Source organism: Stomoxys calcitrans, chromosome 3, assembly GCF_963082655.1.
Source record: "Stomoxys calcitrans chromosome 3, idStoCalc2.1, whole genome shotgun sequence".
Classification (NCBI taxonomy): Eukaryota; Metazoa; Arthropoda; class Insecta; order Diptera; family Muscidae; genus Stomoxys; species Stomoxys calcitrans.
Genome location: NC_081554.1, coordinates 125,018,388 through 125,046,165, shown reverse-complemented (window position 1 = coordinate 125,046,165; position 27,778 = coordinate 125,018,388). Strand labels below are relative to the sequence as shown.

At 36.8% G+C, this 27,778-nt stretch overlaps 1 protein-coding gene across 1 annotated transcript in view; it reads left to right on the top strand.

Moving 5' to 3' along the window:
• LOC106083677 (protein rolling stone-like) overlaps positions 1-27,508 on the top strand; it is a 33,069-nt gene extending 5,561 nt beyond the window's left edge. Inside the window, exons 2-4 of the mRNA XM_013246840.2 lie at positions 26,050-26,401; positions 26,461-26,644; positions 26,709-27,508. Of these exons, the coding sequence (XP_013102294.2) occupies positions 26,050-26,401; positions 26,461-26,644; positions 26,709-26,898 (726 nt within the window). The 3' untranslated portion in view covers positions 26,899-27,508. The remainder of the gene's footprint in view (positions 1-26,049; positions 26,402-26,460; positions 26,645-26,708) is intronic.
• The last annotated feature ends 270 nt before the right edge of the window (positions 27,509-27,778 follow it).

Sequence of the window (27,778 nt, the reverse complement as noted above, 5' to 3'; positions counted from 1 at the left end):
CTGAGTCGTCTCCTTCAGTTAAATCCGTAGGATAAAACTCCTTCAGACTTTTTGAAATCAGCGAGACAGCCGAAGTTTAGTACGAATACTGGATGTCTCCTGTCTCATCCACTCTATCAATCTCCCAGAAGGTGGTTGAAATTGATTGGGATTACAGTTCCTTAGTCTCCCAAGTATGGATTCAGAATCGAAGGGAATCCTAGGTATGCAAGCGTGCGCCATTGGTCAAGAAGAAATATCTTCCTTCAACGGTCCAGTGCTGCGCCGGGCCAGATCTCACCAGTATTTTTAGGTCACAACGATACATTTCAATTAAACGTTGATCCTACTACTAAATTTCCCATGAACATTCCATTATGGAACAGGGGATACTTCTCTCATATCAATGAGTGCAGTCCGATTAAAGATTAAGCTCATTGATTACGTGCCTCCATTTTTATGCCGAGACCGAACGGCGTGCCGCATAGCGACACCACTAAGTAAAGAAGTTTTAACATGGCAAGATACATCACAAATGTAGTCAGCACCGATGATTTGAACGCACGAAAGCAATTAGTTTGTATCGGCCCCGAAACCAGACTGCATTGTCACAAACTGGAGTAGGCCCAGCCAATTCCGCAAGGATATCGGAGTTTGAAAATGACTGTCCATTGACTATCCCACTCCAATTGTTCCGAGGTAAACAGATCTGTTCTTTTCCCTTGTCGAAAACACCCATCACCAAGTTGTCTTTAGCGACATTAGCAAAGCTTCTTGGACCCTTACTACTATTGTTCGCTTGAGTTCTTTTGGGCATAAGATGCTCTCCAGGTGACCGCATCCTTTTTAGGATCATTCGCACCAAGCCTCTCAATAAACCTGAGAGCAATGCACCTTTTGTTTTTCTGGACTCTGGATCTACAGTTCCACTAGAAACAGACACATATGATTAACCGCCTAATGGATAACACTACCGTAGCTATCCTTGAGTGACTTAAAATTTTCTTGTCCAAAAATAACGAGATAACAAAACGTCTGTTCCACTCAACGATTGAAACAAGAAATCGAACCCCCTTCCTAAAATGGCCCCAGCATCACGAATTCCTTCCCCACTAAAGTGAAATGACGCCATATATAGGTAATATTAAACTTAAATTGAACGAAATTTAGAGCACGTCCTTTTATAAGAAACCCACGAAAATACGGATATTAATCCGCCCCATGCCATTATGAACAAGCCGACTACTGGCTTCGGCGTATACCTAAGCCAGTAATCGGCTCGTTGTGCGCTCTTAATACTAAAAAAGTAACCTCGAAATTATATCAAAAATTGCACCGCTATGCTATTGAAGATATATCAAGTAAAGGTCCGATTTGGACAATATGTGAATGTTGGAGACCATAGTAGAGGTCATTGTGTAAAATTTTAGCCAATTCTAAAAAGAATTTCGCCCTTTAGGGGCTCAAGAAATAAAATATTGGAGTTATATCAGGCTATAGACCGCTTCAGACTCTATTTAACGCGTATGTTGAAGGTCACGGGAGAAGCCTTTGTACAAAATTTCAGCCAAATCGGATAATAATTTCGCCCACTAGTAGCTTAAGAAGTTAAGATTCAAGATCGGTTTATATGGCGTCTATAACAGGTTATGGACCGATTTAAACCATACTTAGCACAGTTGTTGGAAGTCATAACGAAACCGATCAAAATTTCAGCCATATCCGATAAGATTTGCGCCCTCTAGAGGCTGCTATATCAAAACATGGTCCTATATGGCCCATTTACAATTCTAACCTACACTATTTAGAAGTATTTGTGCAAAATTTCAAGCGGATAGCTTTACTCCTTCGAAAGTTAGGGTGCTTTTGACAGACGGACGGACATGGCTAGATCGACATAAAATGTCATGACAATCAAGAATAAATATACTTTATGGGGTCTAAGACGAATATTCCGAGGGGTTACAAACAGAATGCCTAAATTAGTGTACCCCCATCCTATGGTGGAGGGTATAAAAATTAAAGAGTTTTTTATTCGTTTTGCAAGGGTAATTTTTTTTTTTTGCATGGGTACATGTAAGATCAATAAAATTAGTGTTTTGACGTATGAGCTATTTGAATTTCGATTAACGTCGCAATTTTTTGGAACCAAACGCAACGTAATTCGAAGTTTACTGTATAAATTTCTACCAGATTGGAAATATGGCTGTGGAGATTGTGGTTGAAAATGCTGTTAGCAATACAGCATTACAAGTTAAACCATAAGGAAACATAAAAGTCGGGCGATGCCGACTATATAGTACCCAACATCTACTCCATACCAATTGGGAGCTATATCTAATTCTGGACCAATTTTGATGGTTCTCGGCGATTTGGGAAGATTGGTTAATAAATACCCTTGCAGTAACTCTAGTAGTGAAAATCGGGCGATATATATATATATATATGGGAGATACATCTAAATCTGTACTGATTTCTGTGATATTCATCAGTAATGTCGATAGCCATAAGAAACTCCTTCCTGTCAAATCTTGAGAGAGTCGGTTGACAAATGACCACATTAATGCAATATTGCTCAATGTCGGACGCATATATATATAGAGCTATATTTAAATCTGAACCGATCTCGACCAAACTTCTTAGATATTGTGGTAGTTGTCGAGAAAAACGTTGTGCAAAACTTTGAAAGATTGGTAAATACATGCGATTGCAGGGACCTATATCCAAAACTGAACCTATTTTTTCCAATTCCAATAGGCTTGACAAAAAAAAAAAAAAATGCCTATGCCAAATTTGAAGATGATTTGATAAAAATTGCGACCTGTATTTTGTTCACCAATTAACATGGACAGACACACGGACAGATAGACGGCTATAGCTAAATCAAATCAGAAATTGATTCTGAGTCGATCGGAATACTTAGCAATGTTCTCTTCCCTCTTGGTGATACAAACAAATGCACGTAGAAAGGCCTCTGAGGGTGGGCTTAGCACACCTACCCCCTGTTAAAAATAGCATAGCAAAAAGTTTTGGTGAAACATCAGTCATATTTCATTTCCCAAACACTTTTGATTTATCAGATTCATTTGTATCAGGTCAGCTTATATATCCCATTTGCACTAATTTTTTTTTTTAAATACTGAAGAAGTTGTTGGTTGGGAATCACATGTTATTAGTCGGCCGAACAGATATTTAAGAGACAGTTTTTGTGGCTTTTTTGGAATTTTAGGTGAGAAAAATAAAAGTACAAAATTCACACAATATTTTTTCTTCAAGATATTTTGTTTCGACCTAAATATTGAAAAGTATTCATTGCTGTTTTTAGTGTTAACCTCAATTCTTTGTTGTTCGAAAACTTTTCAACTATCAATCATTTTGAAGACGTTAACGTTGGCGGAGCACACAAGTGAAATAACATCTTTTTTGAATTACATATCGAGAACATATTAGGTACCGATTTTTTTCGATTGCTATCACTAAGAAATTATTTTACCGTTTGTTTATTTGGCTTTCTCGCTTTCTCGAATGATGCTATCATCTAACTTCTTTAATAAAAACTCATGTTGTGGGGAATTGGCGCAACTTTGTTCTGCATCTTTTTTTGTAGTTTCTCTTAATGTCATTGTCATTGTTAAGATTAAATCTCAAGTGTATTTTTATTTTTGTTTTGGTCTCGCTTTGCACCCTACATTTCATGTTTTGGGCCCATTGATTACCTATGGCGTTAATTATCAGTAAAATTGAAAATTTCATCGAATTCAGAAAAAATTGGGAGATCTGTCTGTACGAGGGTCATACAGATGGGATATTTAGTTGGTGTATTAACTCACCATTCTAAATTTTAACTCAATATGATGAATAATACGCTTTCTGTGCCCTCAAGAGATCGAAAAATGGTTCTATGTGTAAAAAATTCACAAATTCAAAATTTCGTCGAAGTCGGATGAAAAACACAGCTTATATGCTCTTATGAATTAAATCGGAAAATCAGTCCTCATGGGATAATACAGAAAATTGGACTTAGTAACAGTTGAGGAAGGGCTAATGCACTAGAACTGGTGTAGATTGGGCTAATACACTTACAATGTAATAAAATAAAGAAATAATTAGAAAAGTTTGGAAAGTGAACCTATAACACAACACGTCTGAGTTCGGGTCCCGGCGAGAACTTCTAAAACATTTTTCAGCATTGTTACCCCCTGGAGGCCACCGTAGCGCAGAGGTTAGCATGTCCGCATATGTGTAGGGATTACATCTATAAGAAGTATACGTGTAAGATTTCAAGCGAATTGCTTTATTCGTTAAGGCGCTTTCGTCATATTCACAGACGGACAAAGGGAGGGACAAAAGAACGGAGGAACGGACAAGACTACAACTTCAAACTATTTTTTTGTTTGCTTTTGACACAAGAAAGCCAACACAATATAAAACAAAAATCATACATCCACATAAATGGATTCGATCCAGAATGGATGGCTTTTATATTTATTGTTCGTCATAAAACCCATATAAATCCTGAAAGTGTTTGAACTACATGTACTTATGTTGCAACATTGGTTTGAGTTCTTTATCCTTGGAATAGGCAAAATTCATTTCAAACTTAAATATATATATATATATATATATATATATATATATATATATATATATATATATATATATATATATAAATAAAAGCCAGAAAAAAAAACTTAATAACGTTATTTTTTGCCAGAAATACGTGGACATATTTGAGCAAAACAAAAAGTTTGTATTCGTCTCAAATTCTTGGATGAATTTATCTAAACGATCTATGTTCGTCTGTCTATGTTTAATTGTTATCAAAGTACAGATTGAAATTGTCTTCCAATAATCTTGAAAATTTGCACATACTTCTTTTTTGGGCTAGAGACAAAGCCTATTGAAATTGGAAAAAATCGGCTCAGATTTGGATATAGCTCCCATACACAGTTTCGTCCGATTTGGACTAGTATTGCAATAATGTGTCCATTTGTTAACAGATTCTCTTCAAATTTATCACAAAGGTTTCTCTAATGACTCTCGTCATTATTGCTATATTTCGTAGAAATTGGTTCAGATTAAGAAATAGCTTCCATATATTTTTATCGCCCGTTTTCACTTCTAGAGCCATTGCAAACACATTTATTAACTTATCTTCTTAAAATTTGGCACAACGATTTCCTCTATACATACCACGATATCCACTGAGTTTCATAGAAATCGGTTCAGGTTTAGATAAAGCTCCTGTATATATGTATCGCCCGATTCCCTTCTGGAGCCGTTGCAAGCGCATTTAACAAACGATATTCTTAAAATGTAACCGACTCGGTCGTGTGTGGCTGGTAAACTCAGAAAGTGAAGATTTTTGAGTTTTTGCCATCGGTATAGAAATGCTGCCATCGGTATAAAATAACAAAGTTATTAGAGTAGCAGACAAATGGCTGCCAGGTATAAGAATTTCTGAAGCATATACATTGTTTGGTAATATTTGCGCGAAAAAGAAGTATCCATTCCAAAAATAGGTATTTAAATGTGCGAAAACAAGTTTTAGTTTTAGTTTTATTTATTACGAATTACGAATACAACAGATCGTAACACAAAACCCCAATTAGTTATAGATGGAAGGTTTTTTATATATTTGTGTATTTTAACATCTAAATAAATTCAAACTAACTCTGAGAGAGTTTTAATTTCCAACTGAGATCTGTTTATATTTGGTAAAATATTAAGTTTGAATTATGTTACAATATCAAATTAAACTTGACATCCATATATATAATCTATTTGCAATTGAAAAGAATATACATAAGCATGACGTGTAATAAAATCTTATATATAAAAATCATATTGTGTTTGTTTGTATGTTTGTGTGTTCCTTATAGACTCAGAAATGGCTGAACCGATTTTCTTGAAATTTTCACAGATAGTGCAAAATGACCCCGTGGTGAAAATAGGGTACTACATTTTTCGATATCTGAAGGGGGGCGGAACCTCTTCCTTACCCGCCAGATCTCGGAGATGGGTGGTGCGATTTAAGCGTAATTTTGTGTGCTCTCATATAGTACCCTACAAATAAAATTTTTGTATCCAATTTTCGGGTGGGGTACCTAGGGGGGCCTACCAAACATACTAAAACCTGCCAAACATACATTTAAACTAATCACGACATTATGGGACTCAAATGAAAGGTATTTCGGATAAGAAAACGTATCTGATATCCATTTGTCGGATCAAGTGCTAGGGGGGACCACCCCAAGCCCCAAACACTCCTAAATCGGACATATTTGCCGACCATGGCAATATGGGACTCAAATGAAAGGTATTTACGAGTAGAATACGAATCCGATATCCAAATGTGGGACCACGTTTCTGGGGGTCCACCCCTTCCCCAAAACACCCCCCAAACTGGACTTATTTACTGTTCATGGGAATATGGGGCTTAAATAAAAGGTATTAGGATGTAGAATAAGAATCTGATATCCAAATATGGGACCAAGTACTTGGGGGCCGCCTCTCACCAAAAACATCCCCCAAAGGGGACAAATATTCGACCATAGCACTTTGGGGCTCAAATGAAAGGTCTTTGGGAGTAAAGCACGACTTTGATATCAATATTCGGGAAAAGTGCCTATGGGGCCACCCCACCCCCACAACACCACCCAAATAGTAAGTATTTTCTGACTATTACAATATGAGGCTCAAAGGGGAAGGTTTTTAAAGTGGAACATGAATCCGATATATATTTTCAAAGCCAACTCGCTGAGTGGCCGCCCATCCCCCAAAACACCCCCCATGCCGGTCATGTTTGCTGACTATGGAAATATGGGGCTCAAATTAAAGGTATGTGGGAGTAGACCACGTATCGGATATCAACATTAGCGGACAACTGTCTCGCGGACGTCCCACCACCATAACAACTCCCAAATAGGACGTATTTGCTCACCAAGACAATTTGGGTCTAAAAGAGAGTGGAACTAAATATTCATAGTTTTTAGGGCCAATACCCCAAACCGGACATATTTGCTGACTTTTGCAACAAGGAGTTTAAATGAGATTAGAAAACGAATTTGATATCCAATTTTGAGGCCAATGGCAATATGGGGTTCAAATAAATGATATATAGATATATGAGAATAGAGCACGTTGCTGATACATTTTCCGGGCTTAGTGTTTGGGGGACCACCGCAATCCCCAAAACACCCCTAAATCGGGCATATTTACCGACCATATCAATGTGGAGCTCAAATGAAAGGTATTGGGGGGTAGAGCAAGAATTGATACCTATTTTCGGGACCAATTTCCCAAAATACCCCACAAACAGCAATTTTTTAGTGACCATCGCAATATGGGGCTCAAATAAAGTTATTTGGGAGTAGAATACGAATTTGATATCTAAATGTAGGACCATGTATTTGGGGCATCACCCGTTTCCCAAAACACCCCCAAAGGGAAAAAATGTTTCGACCATGCCAATATGTGGCTCAAATGATAGGTATTTGAGATTAGAAAACGAATTTAATAACCTATTTTGGGGCCATGTGTTTGGGGGACGCCTCATCCTGTAAACTCTTCCTAAGCTAATGGCAATATGGGGTTTAAGTAAATGGTATTTGCAAGAAGGGCACGATGCTGATATTTCTTCAGGGCCAAGTATCTGGTACCTCTGCCCCGAAAACACCACTAAATCAGACATTATGAGAATATCGGGCTGAAATGAAGTATTTTAAGAATGGAGTACACCTTACATCCAAACATAAATTCGTAGACCAATAAAGATCATATGGGATTCTGATAAAGGCACTTATATTGTTAAACTCTTAGTCAAGTTAGCATGGTATTTCACTAAAAGATCTTCGAAAATACTTATACCAAGGAAACTTTTGTTCCATATAAAATAAAAGAAGGCGCAGCGGAGCGGGCCCGGGTCAGCTAGTTATAAATAAAGAAAAACTATTTGGAACTCCGAATAAAATGTTTTCGATACCAAGAACGGAAGGTATTGTCAAGGTAAAAAAGCTTAATATTTGCCTAAATATCCTTGCAAGAATTTATCGAATGTACTTCCAACGTAAAGAAACTCCAACTTTTTCACAAAAAAAGTTCTCTTATCGAAAATTTCTTTTATGTGAAACGAAATATTTTTTGCGTGTACTTAATAAACAAAAATTTTTGGAAAATTTTGATACGAAGGATTCTCTTGTGGCTCTGCTGATTACTGATGAGTCTCATAGAAATCGATTCAGATTAAGATATAGCTCCAGAATATTTGTATATATGGCCCGTTTTTCATTTCTAGAACCTTTGCGGGCGCATTTATTAACCCATCTTCTCAAAATTTGCACAATGGTTTCTTTTATGGCTTCCACTATGTGTATGGACTTTGGTCATTTAAATATAGCTCCGATATATGTCTATCTTCTTATTTGATCTTCAATAATATTGCAATAATGTGGTCAAATCAAATTTCTGATTGTCTTATTATAAGAGAGCGGAAAAAGTGCATATATACTTTTTGTTTATGGACCGATTTTGACCAAAATTTTGACGTCATATCTTATATATGCAAAAAAAAAAATATGCAAAACGTACAATCAAAAATAGATACGTTTAGAATCTTAAATGATTTAATGGTACTTTAAACCCATTTTCCTCTAAATGTATCCTAAGAACCTACTTGGTCCAAATTTGTACCGGTCGCCCGATTTAGGGTCTTAGGCCACATTTATTATCCGATTTGGCTGAAATCCGGGACAACGAATTGTGTTAAGGTCACAGATATCAGCGCCGAATATGGTTCAGATCGGTCAATATTTTAGTATAGCTCCCATATAGACTGATTTCCCGATTTAAGGTTTTAAGCCCATTTTAAGCAAAACGAGTTGTGTTTAGGTTTTTGATACCCGTCTATATCTTAGTATAGCTCCCATATAGACTGATCTTAGTATTGAAGTTGATCATAATCTTTAAAATTTGCCTTCCGCATTTTCAATAAGTATCGGGGTTTTGCAAAAAAAGAAGCCGTTTCTTTAAATACATTTTAATATTCGTATATTTGAATTCATTTTTAATATATACTAGCTGAACCGGACCCCCTTCGCTGCGCCTTCTTTTACTTTATATGGAACAAAATTATCCTTTGAATATTTATTTTCGACAATTCAAGAGCTTTAAATGAATATCATGCTACGAAAATAGTAAATATATATCACTTGACTAACAGTAGAACAATATAAAGGGCTTTATCTACTCCCATATGACCTTTATTGGTCTATGAATTCACCTGGAGTGTTTTAGTTTGGATCTTAGATGTACTCCACTTTTAAAAGACTTTATTTGAACCCGATATTCTCATGATGTCCGATTTGGGGATGTTTTCGGGGCCGAGGTGGTCCCCAGGCACTTAGCTCTGAAAACAAATATATAAGCATCGTGCTCTACTCTAGAATACCATTTATTTAAACCTCATATTGCCATAGGATTAAGGGAAGTTTATGGGATGAGGCGTCTCCAAACACTTGGCCGAAAAATTGGTTATCAAATTCCATCTCAATTCAATCTCCAGTACCTTATATTTGAGGCACATATGACCATGTTCGATAAATTTTGTACTCTTTTGGGGTTATTTTGATGAAGGGGCGGTGCCCAAAACACATGGTCCCACATTTGGATATCAGATACGTATTCTACTCCCAAATACCTTTGTTTTAGCCCAATATTGCGATGGTCAGTAAAAATTGCTGTTTGTGGGTGTTTTGGGAAAGGGGTAAAACCGCAGCAAATTGGTCCCGAAAGTGGGTGCCAATTTCGTGCTCTACTCCCCAATACCTTACATTTGCAAAGTCAGCAAATATGTCCGGTTTGATGTATGGGCCCTAAAAACTATCTATATCAAGCTCCAATCTCATTTAAATCCAAATTGTCATGGTGAGCAATTTGGGGGTTGTTATGGGCGTGGGACGACTCTTAGACAGCTTGTCCCGAATGTTGAAATCACATTCATGGTCTGCTCCCAAATACTTTTCATTTAAGTCCCATATTTCCATAGTCGGCAAACATGTCCGGTTTGGAGGGTGTTTTGGGGGATGGGCTATGGTCGTAAAATTGTCCTCCCACAACCCGCACTATTGGTCCCACAACACTCAGTCCCACATTGGATATCAGATTCGTATTCTTCTCTCAAGTACCTTTTATTTGAGCCCCATATTGCCAGGGTCTGTAAATAAGTCCATGATTGTTTATATATGTACCTGCTTGGACCTAACCGGTTTAAGTAGTATTTTAACAAAATTTACGAACAGTGGTACTATTTTATAGAAGGGCTCAAAATGACCGGTAGGTCCATTTAGGTATACCGCATACGCATTTCCGCTAAAGAAAATTTTACAAATAAAATAATGTGTTTAACAAAAAGTTTACATCAATTTAATAAAAAGCTACATACATTTTTGAACAAAAAAAATATTTATATGACCGGTCTTTATAGAGCTTTGTAGTATCTTAGTATTATGTAGAGCCAAATTTTCGATACCCATCGGTCGGGTCTATATGATATGTGTCCAAGTACCTTACATTTGAATCAGATATTGTCCCAATATACCAAAGTCCTTTTTGGTTGGTCCGTTCACCCAATAGCTTGACCCCAAACTTACCACCAGATACGTATTTTTGAGTTATTATAAGGGTACATACAAAAATAAGCTTAAATCGGTTAAAACATCTTTGATAACTGGCGTTTTTTAGACAACAAATATGCACAGAATATGCAAAAGATGTGCACATCTTTTGCACAAAATATACAAAAGATATGCAAACATGTGCAGTTTGCATAAAATATGCAAAAATTTCTTAGCGTTTTCTAAACCTACATTCGATGAAACGAATTTCTGTGGTTTCAAATTTTTTTCTGATGCTCCAAAAAATATATGCAATTGCATATGTATCCGCTCTCTACTTATTATCCATCGAAAGCCCTATGCCATAGTCTATCAAAATCGTTTCAGTATTAGATATCGTGTTCATAAATTAAAATTGCCCTATTTACAATTAAAGGGTAGGTGTAGGGTATAATATAGCGGCACCGTCCGACTTTTGCCTTTCCTTACTGGTTTACACTGTATCTAGTCCACTTCGCTCACATTGTTTTTATTTTGTTATTCGCTTTTTCTTTATTTCGTTTTTGGCAGCTGTTTGTTCTTCTTTGATGTGTTGTTGTGAACGTCAAATTAGAAATTTGATGTTAAATTAGAAATGAAACGACGTCACAATGTGTTTGTCCCTAATTTGGTTGATGACATACAAACACCTGCATTCCCAGAGTGCCATTGTTGTAGTCAATCTGAAAAAAATTGAGCCCAAAGAGTAATATTGCCTAAGAAATTTTGGCAAGAGCCAATTTTTGGAATCAATTTATTTTTCTCGATATTCTCTAATGCTTGATGCTAACAGGTACCTGGGTACTGTTATTGCTTATGGCGGTTTTAGCCAAGAATCTCAATGAAACAACAGAACAGAAGATATGTTGTTCAATGGGTACACGCAAAAAAAAGTTCAGTAGCCATAAACGAAACTGTCGACAAGTAAGCTTCTTTTGTAAAAACATTGAGACTTTGCTAACGATAAAATTGGTAGATCTTTTTTGATAAATTCATGCAAGAATTTATGACGAATACAAATGTTGCCCCAATAATACAAACTGATTCCTGATAATTAAAAAATGTTATGAAGAATTTCATCTGCCTCTCTTTATATTTTTTAATTATTTCAAAATGGGTTGAGCCTTTTCAAAGGGATAAGGAACTCAAATTAATAATTCAACATGAAGTTCATGCATTTCTCGAATTTATTTGGATTTTATGATAAGCAATAAAAATAAAACCATCTATATTCAAACGAATCCATCTATGTTTTATTTTCTGTAGTAAATGTTCTGCAATAAGATAGTTGAGCTGTTGCACACATTCATACCTACTTTATGATGCAAATGCAAATTTGCCCGCGAACATTCCACTCAGGAACAGTGGAAAACGTCTCACATTTCAATGAGTGTAGACCGATTTTTTATGGTCTCGGCAGGATTCGAATTCAGGAATTCAGCGTCATTTTTTGTTTTTGCTTATACGAATTCTTAAATTTTCTTGTTAACCAGCTATCCTTTACCATAGACAATCTTCCTTAAGGTTTTACCATAAATGAAGTGATGTTTACCATTCAACCATAGAGGCAAATGCTACAGCACCAATAAAACAAATTTATTTGTGGAAAGATATTCCAAGCGTTTTATTTTTTTGCGTGCAGGTGCTATTGTTTGCTTAAGACCGGTACGCAGCTTAAGCGAAATTTTGGCTACACATGACAAACAACGATGCATTCATTTAGCAAGTTGGACGCAATTTTTTGCTAATTAGGTGAATAAATATCAAAACTAATATTTATTTTCTACAAATAGATCCATTACTTGAAGCAAAAATGATCAAATCATTAGTTTTTATTCAATAAAATCGAAAAATAATGTTATACCATGTTTCTACTCGGAGCAAATCTAGATTTGCGACGAGATTTCGGAAATCGGGTTTCCCATACATTTTCAATATGAGCAAATCAACTTATTTGAGGAGATTTGCAGCAAATTTCCTTGGTGCAGGTTTTAGAACTGTGCATTTGTTTGCACCGCTTAAAGGGAAAGGTGATAGATAAACAGTCGAACTTCTCTATAGCGTAGCAGTTGGGGACCGACGAAATACTACGTTATAGAGAAACTGACAAAAATTAGGTTTAATTTGAGCTAAGGGCAGAAACAAACAAACACACAATAGGAATAGAAAACACAGTAAAAAATCAGCTGTTTGAGAACGGGTAGAGATAACTGTTCGAAATTTTGAATGGTAATAGCTGAAGTGTTTATTCGCATAACTTGTAGGCCCTAGGTGGTGTGGGCACCTCTTAACAAGCTCCTAAAGCAAAACTTCATTTGTGTGTCCGATTTTCAATTTTCTGTAAACAAAAATTTTTAATTTTGCAGATAAAACTGTCCTTAAAATACAAAAAATTAAAAACTGCTCAAAATGTTTTCACTAAAGTACCCAATTACTCAAACACCCATTCCGGTCAATTTCTAAATAAGTTGGCTGTGGAGGAGGCTACAAATATTGTTTGGTGCATACAATTGTTAGGAAGCGTGTCTCGGCAAAAATTCAAAAAAACTAAAATTCAAAAATTCCATGGACCAGAAGAGATATTGTAGACCTCAAGCTGACTTTTTGGTGGGGATTTTTGAGCACTTTCCAGCAACAGCAAAAATTTTGGAAATCGGACCACAAATTAAGATTTGGAATTCCGACAAATTTTCCATATGTCAAGGGACCAATTTTAGTGGCGCCCGGACGAAGTTACTGCATAGAAATTTTGCACATAATTCCGTTAACTCTCTACCCGTTCTGAAAAGGCAGCTTTTTACTATTTTTTTCGATTGTAACCCACTGTAAAGCAGTCGTTACTAACGCATCCTAACGTTCTGAAATGCATTGGATACAAAATTTTGAAATTTTGCCCAAATACTTCTAATTATTGAAAGTCGGTTGGGTCTTGACTTCTTGAGCTTCTAGTATGGGCAATCCTTATCCGATTTGGCTGAAATTTTTTATGACTTCCAACAACTGCGCTAAGTATGGACTAAATCAGTGCATAACCTGATATAGCTGCCATATAAACCGATCTTCCGATTAGACTTTTTGAGCTTCTAGAGGGGGCATTTCTTATTCGACTTGACTAAAATTTTACAAATATCGTTTTAGTATGACTTCCAATAACTGTGTCAAGTATGGTAATTTTGCGTGAAGTGTTTTGTTATGGCTTCCAATAAATGTGCTAAGTATGATCTAAATCAGTCCACAACCTGATATAGCAGCCATATAAACCGATCTTTGGTCTTGACTTCTTGATTGCGCAATTCTTATCTGATTTGGCAGAAATTTTTTACAACGGCTTCTCTCATGACCTTCAACATACGTGTCTAATTTGGTCCGAATCGAGCTATAGATTGATAAAGCTCCCATATAAACCGATCTCCCGATTGTGCTTCTTGAGCCCAATTCTTATCCGAATGAACTGAAATATTACCCAATGACTTCTACAATGTTTAGCATTCAATTAAATTTTTGGTCCGAATCAGACTATAACTTGATATAGCTCCAATAGCATAAAGTTCTTATTCAATAGTCTTTGTTTGCCTAAAAAGAGATACCGCACAAAGAACTCGACAAATGCGATCCATGGTGGAGAGTATATAAGATTCTGCCCGCCCGAACATAGCAAACTCTTACTTGTTTAATTTCTTCTGATAAAGATTTAGCGCCAGAATCAGAAACAAGTGTTGAAAAGGTGTGGACGTTAATTGCCGTAAGAGGGCCGGAGAAGCATCCGCCAAAATACGATTCTCTCGTTTCTAAACCGCAGTCAATGTTTAAGACAACTCGTTGTAAGTTGATGGGAGGCAAATAGTCACTACCTATTATCATGTCTGGAGACGGTTTATATAACTCGCGGTCGGCCAAATTCAGTTATCGTACGTCAGGAGGGTAGAATGTGTGATAATTTAGATACTACAATTGCTTCAATTCTAACTGCAAAGTTAGACTTTCGAGATTGTAAGGTAACAAAACAGCGGCGATTAGAGTTAACTACTACAATGCCACCTAAACCAGAAATTTCGGAATGAGAAGACGAAATGGGCAGCGATAAATTTTGCTGAATACACCTAGATAGGAAACTCTTTTCTGAACCAGTGTCTAAAAGTGCACGAATAGTAAATTGTTGAATTAAATGCTGTGGCCAATATAGTTTTCCCTTTATTTTTTGCAAAATGCGCTTGTACAGTATCCTCCTGATTCGAAGTATTTGAAGCATATGGTTCATTGTCAGAAGTTCGAAATTGTTATTATCCTTCGCTGAAGGCTATGTCTTCTTTCGTTAAATTCTAAATGTAATAAGGTGTGATGCTTTTTAGCGCATTTACGCAAGATCTAGTACTTTGACAATTATTTTTAAAATGTGTTCCCCTTAAGCAGATAGAAAATAGTTTACTTGAATAAACGAAGTTGATGCGATCAGTAACAGATAATGATTTAAATGATTCACAAGCATATATTTGATGAGACTACTCATGTTCTTTGCAAATAGATTTTGTCCTTTTTGAATTTGAATGGGTGTTACAAGCTGGGGTTTTTGATGTGCAGTTGGATTGTCTCAAGAATAAGTTTTCTTCATATCGTAGATAGTTCCTAGAATTTCAACACGTTTGGACAAGAAAGAGTCGATTTGTTGCCCAATAAGGAATTCTTTGTGGTTAGTTAGTGAATGCACCCACGCTCGATGAGTATCATCGGGAACAATAAAGGAATCCAATTACTTGTCTGGATTTTGTATGAAGTAAATGTGGATAAAATATCATTTACTTCTGGCTGTATGTGGCGAATTGATCTGACTGGATGCCACAAAGGTACGACTCGAAGGCGATAAGGTATTTCAATTGCTGATGAACTAAAATTCGATGGTTTTCATAATGCTTCTTAAGCGCTTCCCAAGCGAATTAGAAATTTTTGTCTACAAAATCAAAATTTGAAACAATTTGATGGCCTTCCCCCTGGCCTTGCTGCATAAATGGAACATTTTTTGCGCTGGGGATAATTCAATGTGTGTTCGAAAAACTGCCTAAAAAATATCCCGAAATGCAGACCATATTGAGTATCCGCCCCCAAAAATAGATGTATCGCAGGGAGGCAGATTGACTCTGATTTATAGAAGATTTAAGTCTCAATGTTTCGTCTACTTTTGTCACTTTTTTCGCGTTATTTTGGTTAGCTATTTTCGTCTTAGAGGCCGTGTATTCTTTGCGTTCTTCCTTATATTTCGCCGTAGCATTTTTCAAATCTCTTTCATCTTTTATATTGTTGTATTCAGTCATCAAAGACTTGTAAAAGGAAACTGCTTCCTTCCTTCTCAAGTTTAGTGGATATCGAACTGTGTTCAGCGGCTTTAAAAAGTTAACAAAACCCTTATACTTGTTCGCATTCGAAATTAAAGAATTTCATTGACGCCATTTTTACTTTTGGTTTATAAAGTGGATTTGAGTCAGGTAGACTGATCGTTTGTTTAAAATGCAGTATTAAAATTTAAATAAACATTTTTATCATAAATTGAAATAGTAAAGTCTTTTAATCTTTTTGATTTTGTAATGTTTAAATGAGTGGTTTTATTTCTAAAAATGCTTACTTTCTGCGTTAAGACATAACACTATCACACATAGTCACTGTAATTGAAATAATTTTATTTGCTTTTATTTACGAACAAGAAGTTTGTCGTTATGAATGTCTTTGATGTATTTGCTTCTCTTTGACGTCTCTCTTTTGTTCATTTGTGGTTGTCACTGATGAGCGCGATGACAATGCTATAAGATCACATGAGGTGTGTTCAGTGAATTAATTGGATGTTTCTAAGACTTGTCGTACGATTTGGTTAAGCAAACAGGGCTTGGCCCCATTTATTAGTGTTGGACTACCCCAGAAATGTGGTGAGAGTTCGCATCGCACCCTATTCGTATCTCGTTTCCTGTCTGTTTTGGTTTCCTCACCAGCCGTTGCACCTGCGACATGGGTGGCGGTGTCCGAGAGTCGAAAGGCAGGTAAAGTGATGCCAGGTATGCTCCACCGTCTCCCTGTCTCACCACTGTTGCATCCGACGGTGATAAACTATACTTTAGTTGTCATAACACGAGGCATGAATTTGGCTGTGGATTTGTGGTTAGTCGGAGACTGAAACGCCGCGTCTCCAGCTTTACACCGGTGGATGGGAGGTTAGCCACAATCTGCATAAAAGCCAAATTCTTCAACATCAGCCTTCTTTGTACACATGACCCGACAGAAGACAAGGACGAGCAGACCAAGGATATTTTCTACGAGCGCCTAGAGAGAGAATATGACCGCTGCCCCGCCCATGATATTAAAATCGTTCTGAGAGATTTTAATGCGAAGATAGGGAAGGAAATGTCTTCCTTCCAACAGTCGGAAAGTTTAACCTCCACGAGATAACGTCCAGTAATGGGTTGAGGCTAATAGATTTCGCCGCGGCAAAAAACATGATGGTTAGTAGCACCATATTTCAACAAAAAAATATTCACAAAGTCACCCGATCAAAACACGAGGAACCAAATTGATCATATTGTGATAGATGGAAGGCATTTATCCAGTGTGTTAGATGTGCGATCGAGCGTGGAGCGAATATATTCTGATCATTACCTTGTGGTAGCCAAGGTTCGCAACCGTTTGAACATGGCGAGGAAAGTACGATGCGACACTGCACGGAAGCTCGACATTGAAAAGCTGCAAACACTATAGATGGCAGCGGCATACTCCACTCGACTGACCGAGCTGCCTGATAAAAGCACTCCTTGTTCCGATGATATAATGGCGCAGTGGCAAGCTTTTGCCCACGCCATGGAAAATGCCGGCGAATCCGTACTTGGTACGACCAAGATGTCGAGAAACCCATTGTACGACCAAGATGTCGAGATGCCACTGATGCCAAGAATGCGGCATATAGAGCAACACTGCAATCAGATGAAGGAAAGGTATCGGAGGAAAGGGAGAGAGGAAAAACGTCCATGCCGCAGAAAGAAAAAGGAAATGGGAAGACGTGAGCGTGAGCAAATTGAGGTGTGCAGAAGTCAGAATGAAGTCCGGAAATTCTACCAAAGAATTAAACACAAGCGGATGGCTTTGGTGCAGGCACATACTCCTGCAGAGATAAAGAAGAAAATCTGGTAATTGACACAGATTACATGCTGAGGGTATGGAAAGAATATTTTACCAAACTGCTAATGTCCGACATTGGCTGCGAAGAGAATACCACAGAACCAATCAATGATGATGGTATAGAATGTTTACCTCCTAGTCAGAATGAGGTCCAAGTAGCAGTGACACGACTGAAGAACAACAAGGCGGCAGGAGCCGACGGATACCCGCTGAACTATTTAAGACCGGAGGCGACATGCTGATAAGGCATCAGCTTACATGCGCAGTCTTGCTAGAAGAACGCATACCCGATGATTGGAACCATACTATGATTGAGGCATACTATGTCCCGTACTCAAGAAAGGAGACAAGACGGAATGTGCCAACTACAGAGGAATAAGTCTCCTCCCCTTCGCATACAAGATATCCTCGAGCGTACTTTAGGCCTTGTAAATCCACCCTGGACCAGATATTCACACTGCGCCAAATCTTGGAAAAGACCCGAGAAGGACAGATCAACACTTTTTTTTGTCGACTACAAAGTCGCTTTCGATATCGCTTTGGGGATAAAAACCATTTCATTACAACATTTCGAAATGAAGAGAAGAATACTACTGGAAAACAGGTGCTACTTTGGATTAAGTAAGTATTTTACAAACAAGGCCACCTCTCGACAGAAGAAGATTGCACTATACAAGGGACTGATACTACCCGTGTTGTTATATGGTTCTGAGCCATGGGACTTGTGAAAGCAGATGAGGAAGTGCTTGGAGTATTTGAGAGAAAGATTCTTCGTAAAATATTTGTACCAGTTTGCGTTAATGGAGAATATAGCCGTCGCATGAGCCACGAGCTATATGACGACGATAGCATAGTTACACGTATCTAAATACAACGCTGCGTTGGCAAGGTCATGTTGTCAGAATGGATAGAGCAGCTCCAGCAAAGAAGTCTTTTGAAGGCCAATACGGTGGTACACGCAAACCGGGAAGACCAAAAGCCCTATCGAAAAATCAAGTTGTGGGAGACACTTCGCAGATTTTAGAATGAGCGCAAAAGATCGAGGCGCTTGGAACAAATGTTTTGTCATAGCCAATTAAAGTAAGTAAGTAAATAGTTGTAGTAAATAGATTGAAAGCGATTTTTATTTTTTCCGTGTAGAGAGAAATATTACCTAATAACTAATAAAACAGACTTGTTTGTCGCAAAGATATTCGAAACGTTTTATTTTTTTTTAGCGTTAAAATGTATATGTAAGGTTTGAGTTCTGATCCAAAACAATTATAATGTGCATCGATCCCCCGATGACTTGGCCCGAAATTTGCCTTCTCTAAGTTATTGATTTGTTTTAATTGTGTTAAGGGGGCAGGTAGGGGACCTCCTCCCACTCCTAATATATCGACAAACTGTGAAGTTTGTCTGTTAAAAATTCAAGGGAATCGGTTCAGCATTGTTTGATTCAATACGAAACAAATATTTCATGTTTACAAAAATTTTAATTTTAATTTTAATTAGATATTATGTAAAGGTCCAATAAGCTTAACAAGTTGAAATGCTTTGCAATAATGTTTTTTTTTATAGCAAAGCAGATGATTTCTAATGAAAATGATCGCCCATAAGAATGTTAGATGTGCAAATGACGCCGGTATATTTTTCACACTAAAAACCATTAACAATTTATTTTTCGAAAATGCAATCAGTCAGTTCGTCAGAAGTTCGTTGTTTTAATAACATTAACATTAATTTTTGCTACTTTGAAGAAGATATAAAAAACGTTTTTTCAAGTATAAAAAAGCTAACGTGAACCAAATTCTGATGTGGCTCTTGAATGTAGATACACGCGAGTGTTTTTGTTTAGTTTTCAGAAAGATGATATAATTTTTGCATAACCAAAATATTCTTATATGACTTAAATCAATAAATAAATGTCTAGATTCAATAACAGTTTTGCCTCTTATTTGATGGCATCAGGTAAAAACTGTCTAATCTTCTTTTAAACAACGAGTCGATTGTAACACACGCCCATATGTAATTAAAGTATCAAATAATGTTTTTATTATAAAGACAAACATTTAAATAGGGATAAAAAATCCGATTCTATACCTTAGATTAGGGATCTTTAGAACCATTGATCAAACATTTCAAATTTGTCTATGAACACCTCATTAAAATTTGCATTGTTTTGGTATTCCCTGTGGTAGGCTTCCCTCACCAATAATCATTTATACTACAATCTGACAGCACAATATAGACGATCTAGCCATGTCTGTCCGTCCGTTCATCTGTCGAAATCATGAAAGTAGTCGAACGCATTAAGCTAGCCGGTTGATGCACATATACTTCTTATTGATGTAGGACGTTTGGGCATATCGGTTCAGATTTTGATATAGCTCCAATTTTAAGTGGGTCTTGATTTCTTTAGCTCCAAGAAGCCCCAATTCTCATCCGATTGGTCTGATATTCTGTTATGACTTTTAACAACCGTGCCAGGTATGGTCCAAATCGGCACATAACCTGAAATAGCTATCATATGAAGCGATCCCCCGATTTGAGATCTTGACTTTCTAGATGGTGGTCGATCTCCCGACTAGACTTCCATGGCCCCTAGAAGCTTAAAATACTGCCTTGTATGGCAGAAATTCGGCAGATTAGTCAAGATTTCTGAGCAAATCATTTGCAAAAATTTAAAAATTTTTTCTTTAACATTTTTACACTTTGGAAGTAGTATACAAAATTTATAGCAAACTTAAGTTGCCCAAGTTTTTTTTATTAACTGTGTATTTGCTATGACCCATATTAATGTAGCTTTATTTATGACTTTCTAGGCACTACTAAATATAAAATATTTATGTACATACACGTTCACATGTTCGTCTGCACAAATTATGTGTTTACATTCAAGTTCAAGTGGACGATAATTATGCTGGCATTTTGGGAATAGGTGTGTTTCTGTACATATAGACGCACAAGTATAATAGTGTGGATTGTCAACATAAAACATATTCAATATCAAAAAGTATATTGCCTGCATACCCAAGTATTTTTTGTCAACGATTTTAAAAACTATTATCACTTCGTATTTAATTTTGGTTTTATGCCTTCGTCAGATAACTCACCCTAATATCATGTAGCTACAATTAATTGAATTATTTCCTCTCTTGTGTGTAATTCGCCATTAGGCATCGAAAAACGTGTCAGACTTGAATGGCATGACCAATAGTTCGTTGGTAAATGCCAGTTCGTTCACTTTTGCAAACTATTCGCACATGTCGCTATGGCTTCACTCATTTAAAAGAATATTTGCTAAGGCGGCGTACTTGGGTGATCTCTTAAAAAAAAAAAATAATAATAGCCGACTAAAATGGTTTTGATAATAAAAAATGCGATTAAATTACAAGCGAATTAAGCTGTAATTGCGGCAGATATTATGACACATTTAACAACTATCTGTAGCTATTTCGGACACAATTTTCTCGCTGATAAATGACAAAGTTTGCACAATGGAGGCGTGCGTATAAAAATTCAAAATTATCATTAAAAAAAAATTAAACATAAAAATAAATTATTGTCATACTTTCGGGGTGTCTTTTTGTAAACCAAAAAGTAAACCATGTTGCCATTGTCGTTGTTGCAACAACATTCAACAATCTTTCCGCCAATGTGATGGGATATTTAATGAGAAATGTTGTAAAATCTAATAAACATTTTAAAATATTTTACACAAAAAAATTTTGTAAGATGCAATATTTAGAAAACAAGATAGCTAAAACGAAGTGTTACCAATTCAAACGACCACATGTTTTTGTGTGAACATATTTTTCATTCGTTTAAAAGGCAGATATGTGTAGAAGTAAACTAAATTTCAGAATGTATACACTTTTGCTCGATAAAACCACTTTTGCCTAGACTTATGCTCTGAGTCGGTGAAACAACGCACATTCGGCCAGTTGCCCGCCAATTGTAACCCTGACCACAGTTTGGCCCATTTCTACACAATGGCTTCTTCAGCGCCTCCATATTGGCAAATTATGTTAGTGCTTATCTTGTTCTCTTGTTTCTAAAGTATATTGTTCTCTAAAATCGGAGTGGGCAAACCCAAGTCAAACACTCGATACCATGGGGATCTAGATGAACTCAACAGGACCTTCATAAACATACCCGATATACAAACGGACACGCAATTTTATAGTGATGATGATGTGCCGGCTTTTGTTTTTGATGCCCATAGTCCTTTTGAGTTTAGATGTGTTAGCCATGAGGAAGTTTTTGAAAGTTTTGTCCGTGTTAAGTCAATTGCAATTGGCTTGGACGGAGTTGATCCGAGATTTGTACGAATGTTGCATCCATATCTCCTACCGTACTTTACGTACCTGTTTAATTCAATTTTGAGCTCCAGTGTGTATCCTATTACTTGGAAGCATGCAAAGATTATCTCCATTTCCAATTCCAACGTTGATTATCGCCCGATATCAATTTTATGCTATCTCTCTAATGTCGGTATATCTTCACCAAGAGTCCCTGTTGTCACAAAGACAGTCCGGCTTCCGTTCTGATCAAAGTTGCATTAATGCATTGGTTGAAGTGGCAGAATCGATGGCTTTCTGGTTCTTTTGGATCACTCCAAAGCTTTCGACACGGTTGATCACCTGAATTTGTGCATGAAACTACGGATTTTTTTAACTTCACATCAATGGCAACGAGTCTGATTATGTCGTATCTGAGCGATAGACGGCAGTCTGTATACGCAGGGAATATATTATCTAACCCCTTGTTCGTACCTAAAGGGGGTTCCCCAAGGCTCGATTATAGGTCCACTTCTTTTTTCATTATATGCCAACGACTTGCCTCGTCAACTAGCAGACAGTCAGATTATGATGTATGCTGATGACGTACAGATTTTTCAAAGCGGCTTTGTGGACAATGTAGACGACTGCACAAGTAAACTTAACGCGGATCTGCATCGCGTTTATGGCTGGGCGACTGCAAATGGTTTGTTGTTAAATCCAAGTAAGTCTTAATATTTGGTTGTTCACAAAAACAAGAATTTCAACATGCGACTACCGGATATTTACGTTAATGGTCAGAGGATTGATATTGTATTTAGTGCGAAGAATTTAGGCGTGGTTTTTAACAGTTCTTTGAGCTGGTCCGATCATGCTAACATTGCAGCCGGGCAGAGTTACGCAAAGCTTCGTGCTTTATGGATCACACACTCTAATATCCGAATTCTTCTGGCGAAAACATTTCTAGTTCCAGGTTTAATATATGGTTGTGAACTTTTTTCGAATTGTGATTCTTCGAGCCTCGGAAAATTGAATGTAGTTTTTAACAGCATAGTCCGTTATGTGTATGATTTAAAATGGAGTCAGCATGTTTCACAATATGTAGATTCTCTATTTGGACTTAGTTTTAACAATCTTCTCAATACTAGATCGTTAATATTTTTACATAAGATTATTGTGGATAAGAAACCCAGATATTTGTTTGAGAGACAGAGATTTGCCCAATCTGATAGAGGAAGAAAGTTAATACCTTTTAGAAGACGGAGTCTTTGTCAGAACGTTAATTTTATATTAGCAACGTACGTCTTTAGAATAATCTACCACACGATATTCAATGCATCAGCAACACGATTAAATTTAAAAAACGGCTTATTCAATTTTTCTCATAGTTAAGTGATATTTCATTTCTTTAAATTTTGCTTAAAAATTTTTTTAAATTATTTTGTTTTTGTAATTATTTTTTAATTGCGCTTTTTGTTAAATTCCCAATTACATACGGCTGTTTTTTTTAACACTTTTTATTTGTAAACACTGTTTTGTTCCACTTTTTATTTATTGTAACCTAGTTTATTTATTAAGAATCTACTTTAGTCGGATGTATTATATAACAATAAATCTACACTCTAATTATAAGATTATTATCTTGTTGTGTAGACAATAAATCCATAAATAAAATAAAAAAAAATGGCCATCTGGTGAATTGAATATCCAATGTGTGGACGAAATGAAGTGCGGAACATGATTTTTTAGTCAATATTGGCTTACACATGTTTTATTTAACGGTACCGAGTCTTGATGGTGCGTCCATGGCCAAGGACCAAAACAGCTTCCAAATTGTTCTCCCGATAATAAGTCGCATTTTCATTGACGCTAGGCTCGATGAAAACGATTGCAGAGTGACTATCGGTGGTCACAGCTGCCGATACCATTGCTTGAGATGGATAATTACTTGGTCTGACCGTTCGAAAGCTCAAATTCTCGCAATTTTGCTCGGTAACATAAACGCCTCGTCAAATAACACCATGTTCGGAAATTCACCACATTCGTGCAAGCGCAGCAACTCTTTTGCTCATTTGAGTCTTACTTTTTGCTTTCGTGTAAGATTGTGTGCCTTTCGGAACTTGTGAGGCTTTAGCCATTTTCTGGACTACACCATGTCGTTTGGCAACGCTAACAGTATCATTATAAAGATTGATCGTTCGATGCAGAAACATATTATTCACTATGAGGTGTTTGAGTTCGCCAAAAATAGCCGGTTGTAATTTTCAAGCCAAATATAACACACTCTATCAAACTATTACGCGTGAAATTTAACACGAATAACTTTCTTTTTGAATGCTTTTGGTGGCTTGTAAATAGTAAGTGTGTTCGTGTACTTAAAAATTTGTGCAAATTTGCAGAAATTGTTACTGGAAGCCAGCAGAAGAGAACGGAAGCCAAATTTTGAAAGTTTGGCAATTGTGAGCTAGCGAATTTCTACTGGAATATATTTCCCCGTAGTAATTTGCAGCATCGAATAGTTATTTTATGAAAACCAGCTGTTTAATTCAAATACATAGCAAAAGAGATTAAAGGCGATTCTTACACTCCTGCCAATTTTTACTCGATAAGTACGCGAACAGACCTAATATAAAGAGTTTTCAAACAAATATCACATAGCTGTCATTTTTATATCGACAAATATTCCAGTGTGATCTTGGTAAAACTTTACGTTAGTTACCTTGCATTTACCGACCATTGCAGGACCAAGTGTTTGGGGGTCCACCCTAATTCCAAAACTCCGTTCAAACTGAACTTGTTTACTGATAATGGCAATATGGGGCAGAGTACGAAGGCAAGGTATTATATAAAACATTTCCAATCAAGGCTTGGCATCACCTTAGATATTTCAAAAAGAATGGGGAATAATTTAAATTTAAATTATTTTTACGCTTTTTTCTTAGTTTGTTTGTCTGTCCGGTATAGACCCAAAAACGGCTGAACCGATTTTCATGAAATTTTCACAGTTGGTAGAGTTTGAGCCCCCGTGGAAAATAGGGTTCTACATTTTTTGATATCCGAAGGGGGGTGCGAACCCTCTCCCTTACTCCAATCTTCTAAAACGCCAGATCTCGGAGATGGGTGCACCGATTTAAGCGAAATTTTCTACGCCACCTTATGACACCCTAAAAACACGAAATTGGTATCAAATTTTGGGGTCAAATATCCTGGCGGGACGCCCCATCCCACAACCTAACCGAACGGACATGGCTACCGATTGGGACAAAATGGGTATCAAATGAAGGGTATTTAAGAGTAAGAAATTTCACCCAAAGAGAAATTTTCACCCCTCATCAGATCACTTTCACCGTTCTGGCAATATGAGTATCACATAAAAGGTATTTAAAAGTAGAGAACAAATCAGACATAAAAATGTATCCCTTGATATCTGAGGGGCCTCCCCATGCAGGACATATTTACCAATTGGGACAATATGGATATCAACTGAAAGATATTTGAAAGTTGATCCCGATAATAAAGGACTCAAAAAAATGGTGGACCGATACTCTCCCTTCAATTTAAACACTACCAAACTGTAATGTAGGACGACTGAGAACATATTGTATACCGCCCCCCTATCTACCCAAAAAAAGGAATAAAATATAATATATGAAGGCCGATGAGGATAGAATAGGACAGCAATAAATGGTATTTGGCACTAGAATACACTTTTTGCCCTCAAATTGGGATAGACACACGAAGGACCTGCGGATCTTTAAAAATGTACTATCCCAACTGGTAGCTTTGAAATTGGACTTTGAAAGTAAATAACCAATACAATATAAAATTAATTAGTGTGAGTCTGAACGAAACCCGTAGCTCTGAACGTCTTCATCACCAGATTAAAAATGCTAAAAAATCAATTTTCAAAAAGCTATTTTATGGTGTAGCGAAACGCATCGAGCCAGCTAGTTTATAATAATAATAACTTTTTAATTGTTAATTTTCAATTTTTTTCATTTCAGTGGCAAAGTGGTGAGAAAAGCGCATGGTTTTTATTGTATCGATGGCTTTGGACCCTATTCTTTGTAAGCGTTTTCCTATCGTGCCTGGTGCTACAATTCTCTGAAGGGAAATATTTCATATTTCTCACCAACTGGGGCATTATGCTATGTGTGATCACACAACTTCTGGGAGTTGTGTTGGCCACCCGCTGGTATTTTGATGTGAATGCTATACGCTCAACAGCCTGCGAGGGGGCCCAAGTCAAGAAGACACCTACTGCGGTTAAATTCTATTGGCTTTTGCATGCCATTTCAGTGCCCTTGGCTCTAATCATCACTACCGTGTACTGGTCATTTTTGCATGGGAAAATGAGTATGCACATCAGTATTTCGTCAATGCCTTTTGATTTTGATAGAATTATGTCGTTGCAGATAAGCCCAACCGCTTCCCAGTGATGAGCTTTGTGACACACTGTCTTAATTCCGTATTCATGCTGGTGGACTTTCTAATTGTTGCATTTCCGGTACGATTGTTGCATGCCATCTATGCCATGCTGTTGCCCATTGTATTCTGTTGCTTCACTGTAGTGTACTATTTTTGCGGCGGAACCGATGAGTAAGTGGTGAACCAGCTACTTTTTATCTAATTAGACGCCTTTAATGTTTTCTTTTTTTTACAGTTTTGGCAATCATTACGTATATCCACTGCTAGATTGGAAGGTGCCGAGCCGAGGTCTACTCACATTTGCTGGCGTATTTGCTTTGTACTGCATTTACTGCATCCTGCTTTATGCCCTCTTCAAATTTAAGCGATTTCTGCATCGGACATTCAGTGCTGTGTGGTCTCCCCATTGTGTGGGACTAATTTAGGTTTATTTCCATTGTATAATTATCGGATACATTCACCCATTTGTCAGATCCCGTCCAGCACCATCAAATTTCGTATTGAAGCCCTCAAGGGGCTACACTAATGTCGATTGCTGCCATCGAAATACTTCCATAATTTTGTCTGAATTTCATACGATTTACTCTTTATATTAGCGATTTTTTTGTTTTGTGATTTACATCCTTATTAACATTGATGCACTATTTTTCCTTATTTTTATTCATGATAGATAAATATAAGTACATTTGACTAAACTTAAGTAAAATTCTTTAGCTTAAGTTAAAAATGGAATAGTATTACGAATATGTGACACTAACTATTTTGCTGCATGTATTCTCTCTTCCAATCGAAATGTGACCGAACTCAATGAAGGTACTACGAAGACTTCTTTAGTGTGTAAGTGATTAAGCCAAATACGTACATACATTATGTAACTAGTTTTATATTGAAAATTGCAAAAAGACCAATATATCAACAATACTCTTAGCCTCTAAGGCAACCACTATTCATTGTATATTACATAAGATTACATACCTCATACGAGTAGCAAATTAGTCAAATCGTCCAACTTTACATTGATAATATAAGCAACAAAAAAAAAAATGGTTTTATATTTTTGGAAAAGCTCTATAACAGCTACAGGGATCTATCTCTCACTCTAGCTAGGTATTGGCTACGGGGACTATGATATAAATCTTGATAGAATTGAAAGTATTTAGATTTATCCAAAGTAATGTAATCGTACATCTTATTCATGTTTAATGTATTAAAGTCAAAGTGTTACGATTTTTATCCCCCCACCACCGAGGGATGGGGGTATATTCATTTTGTGATTCCGTTTGCAACACATCGAAATATCCATTT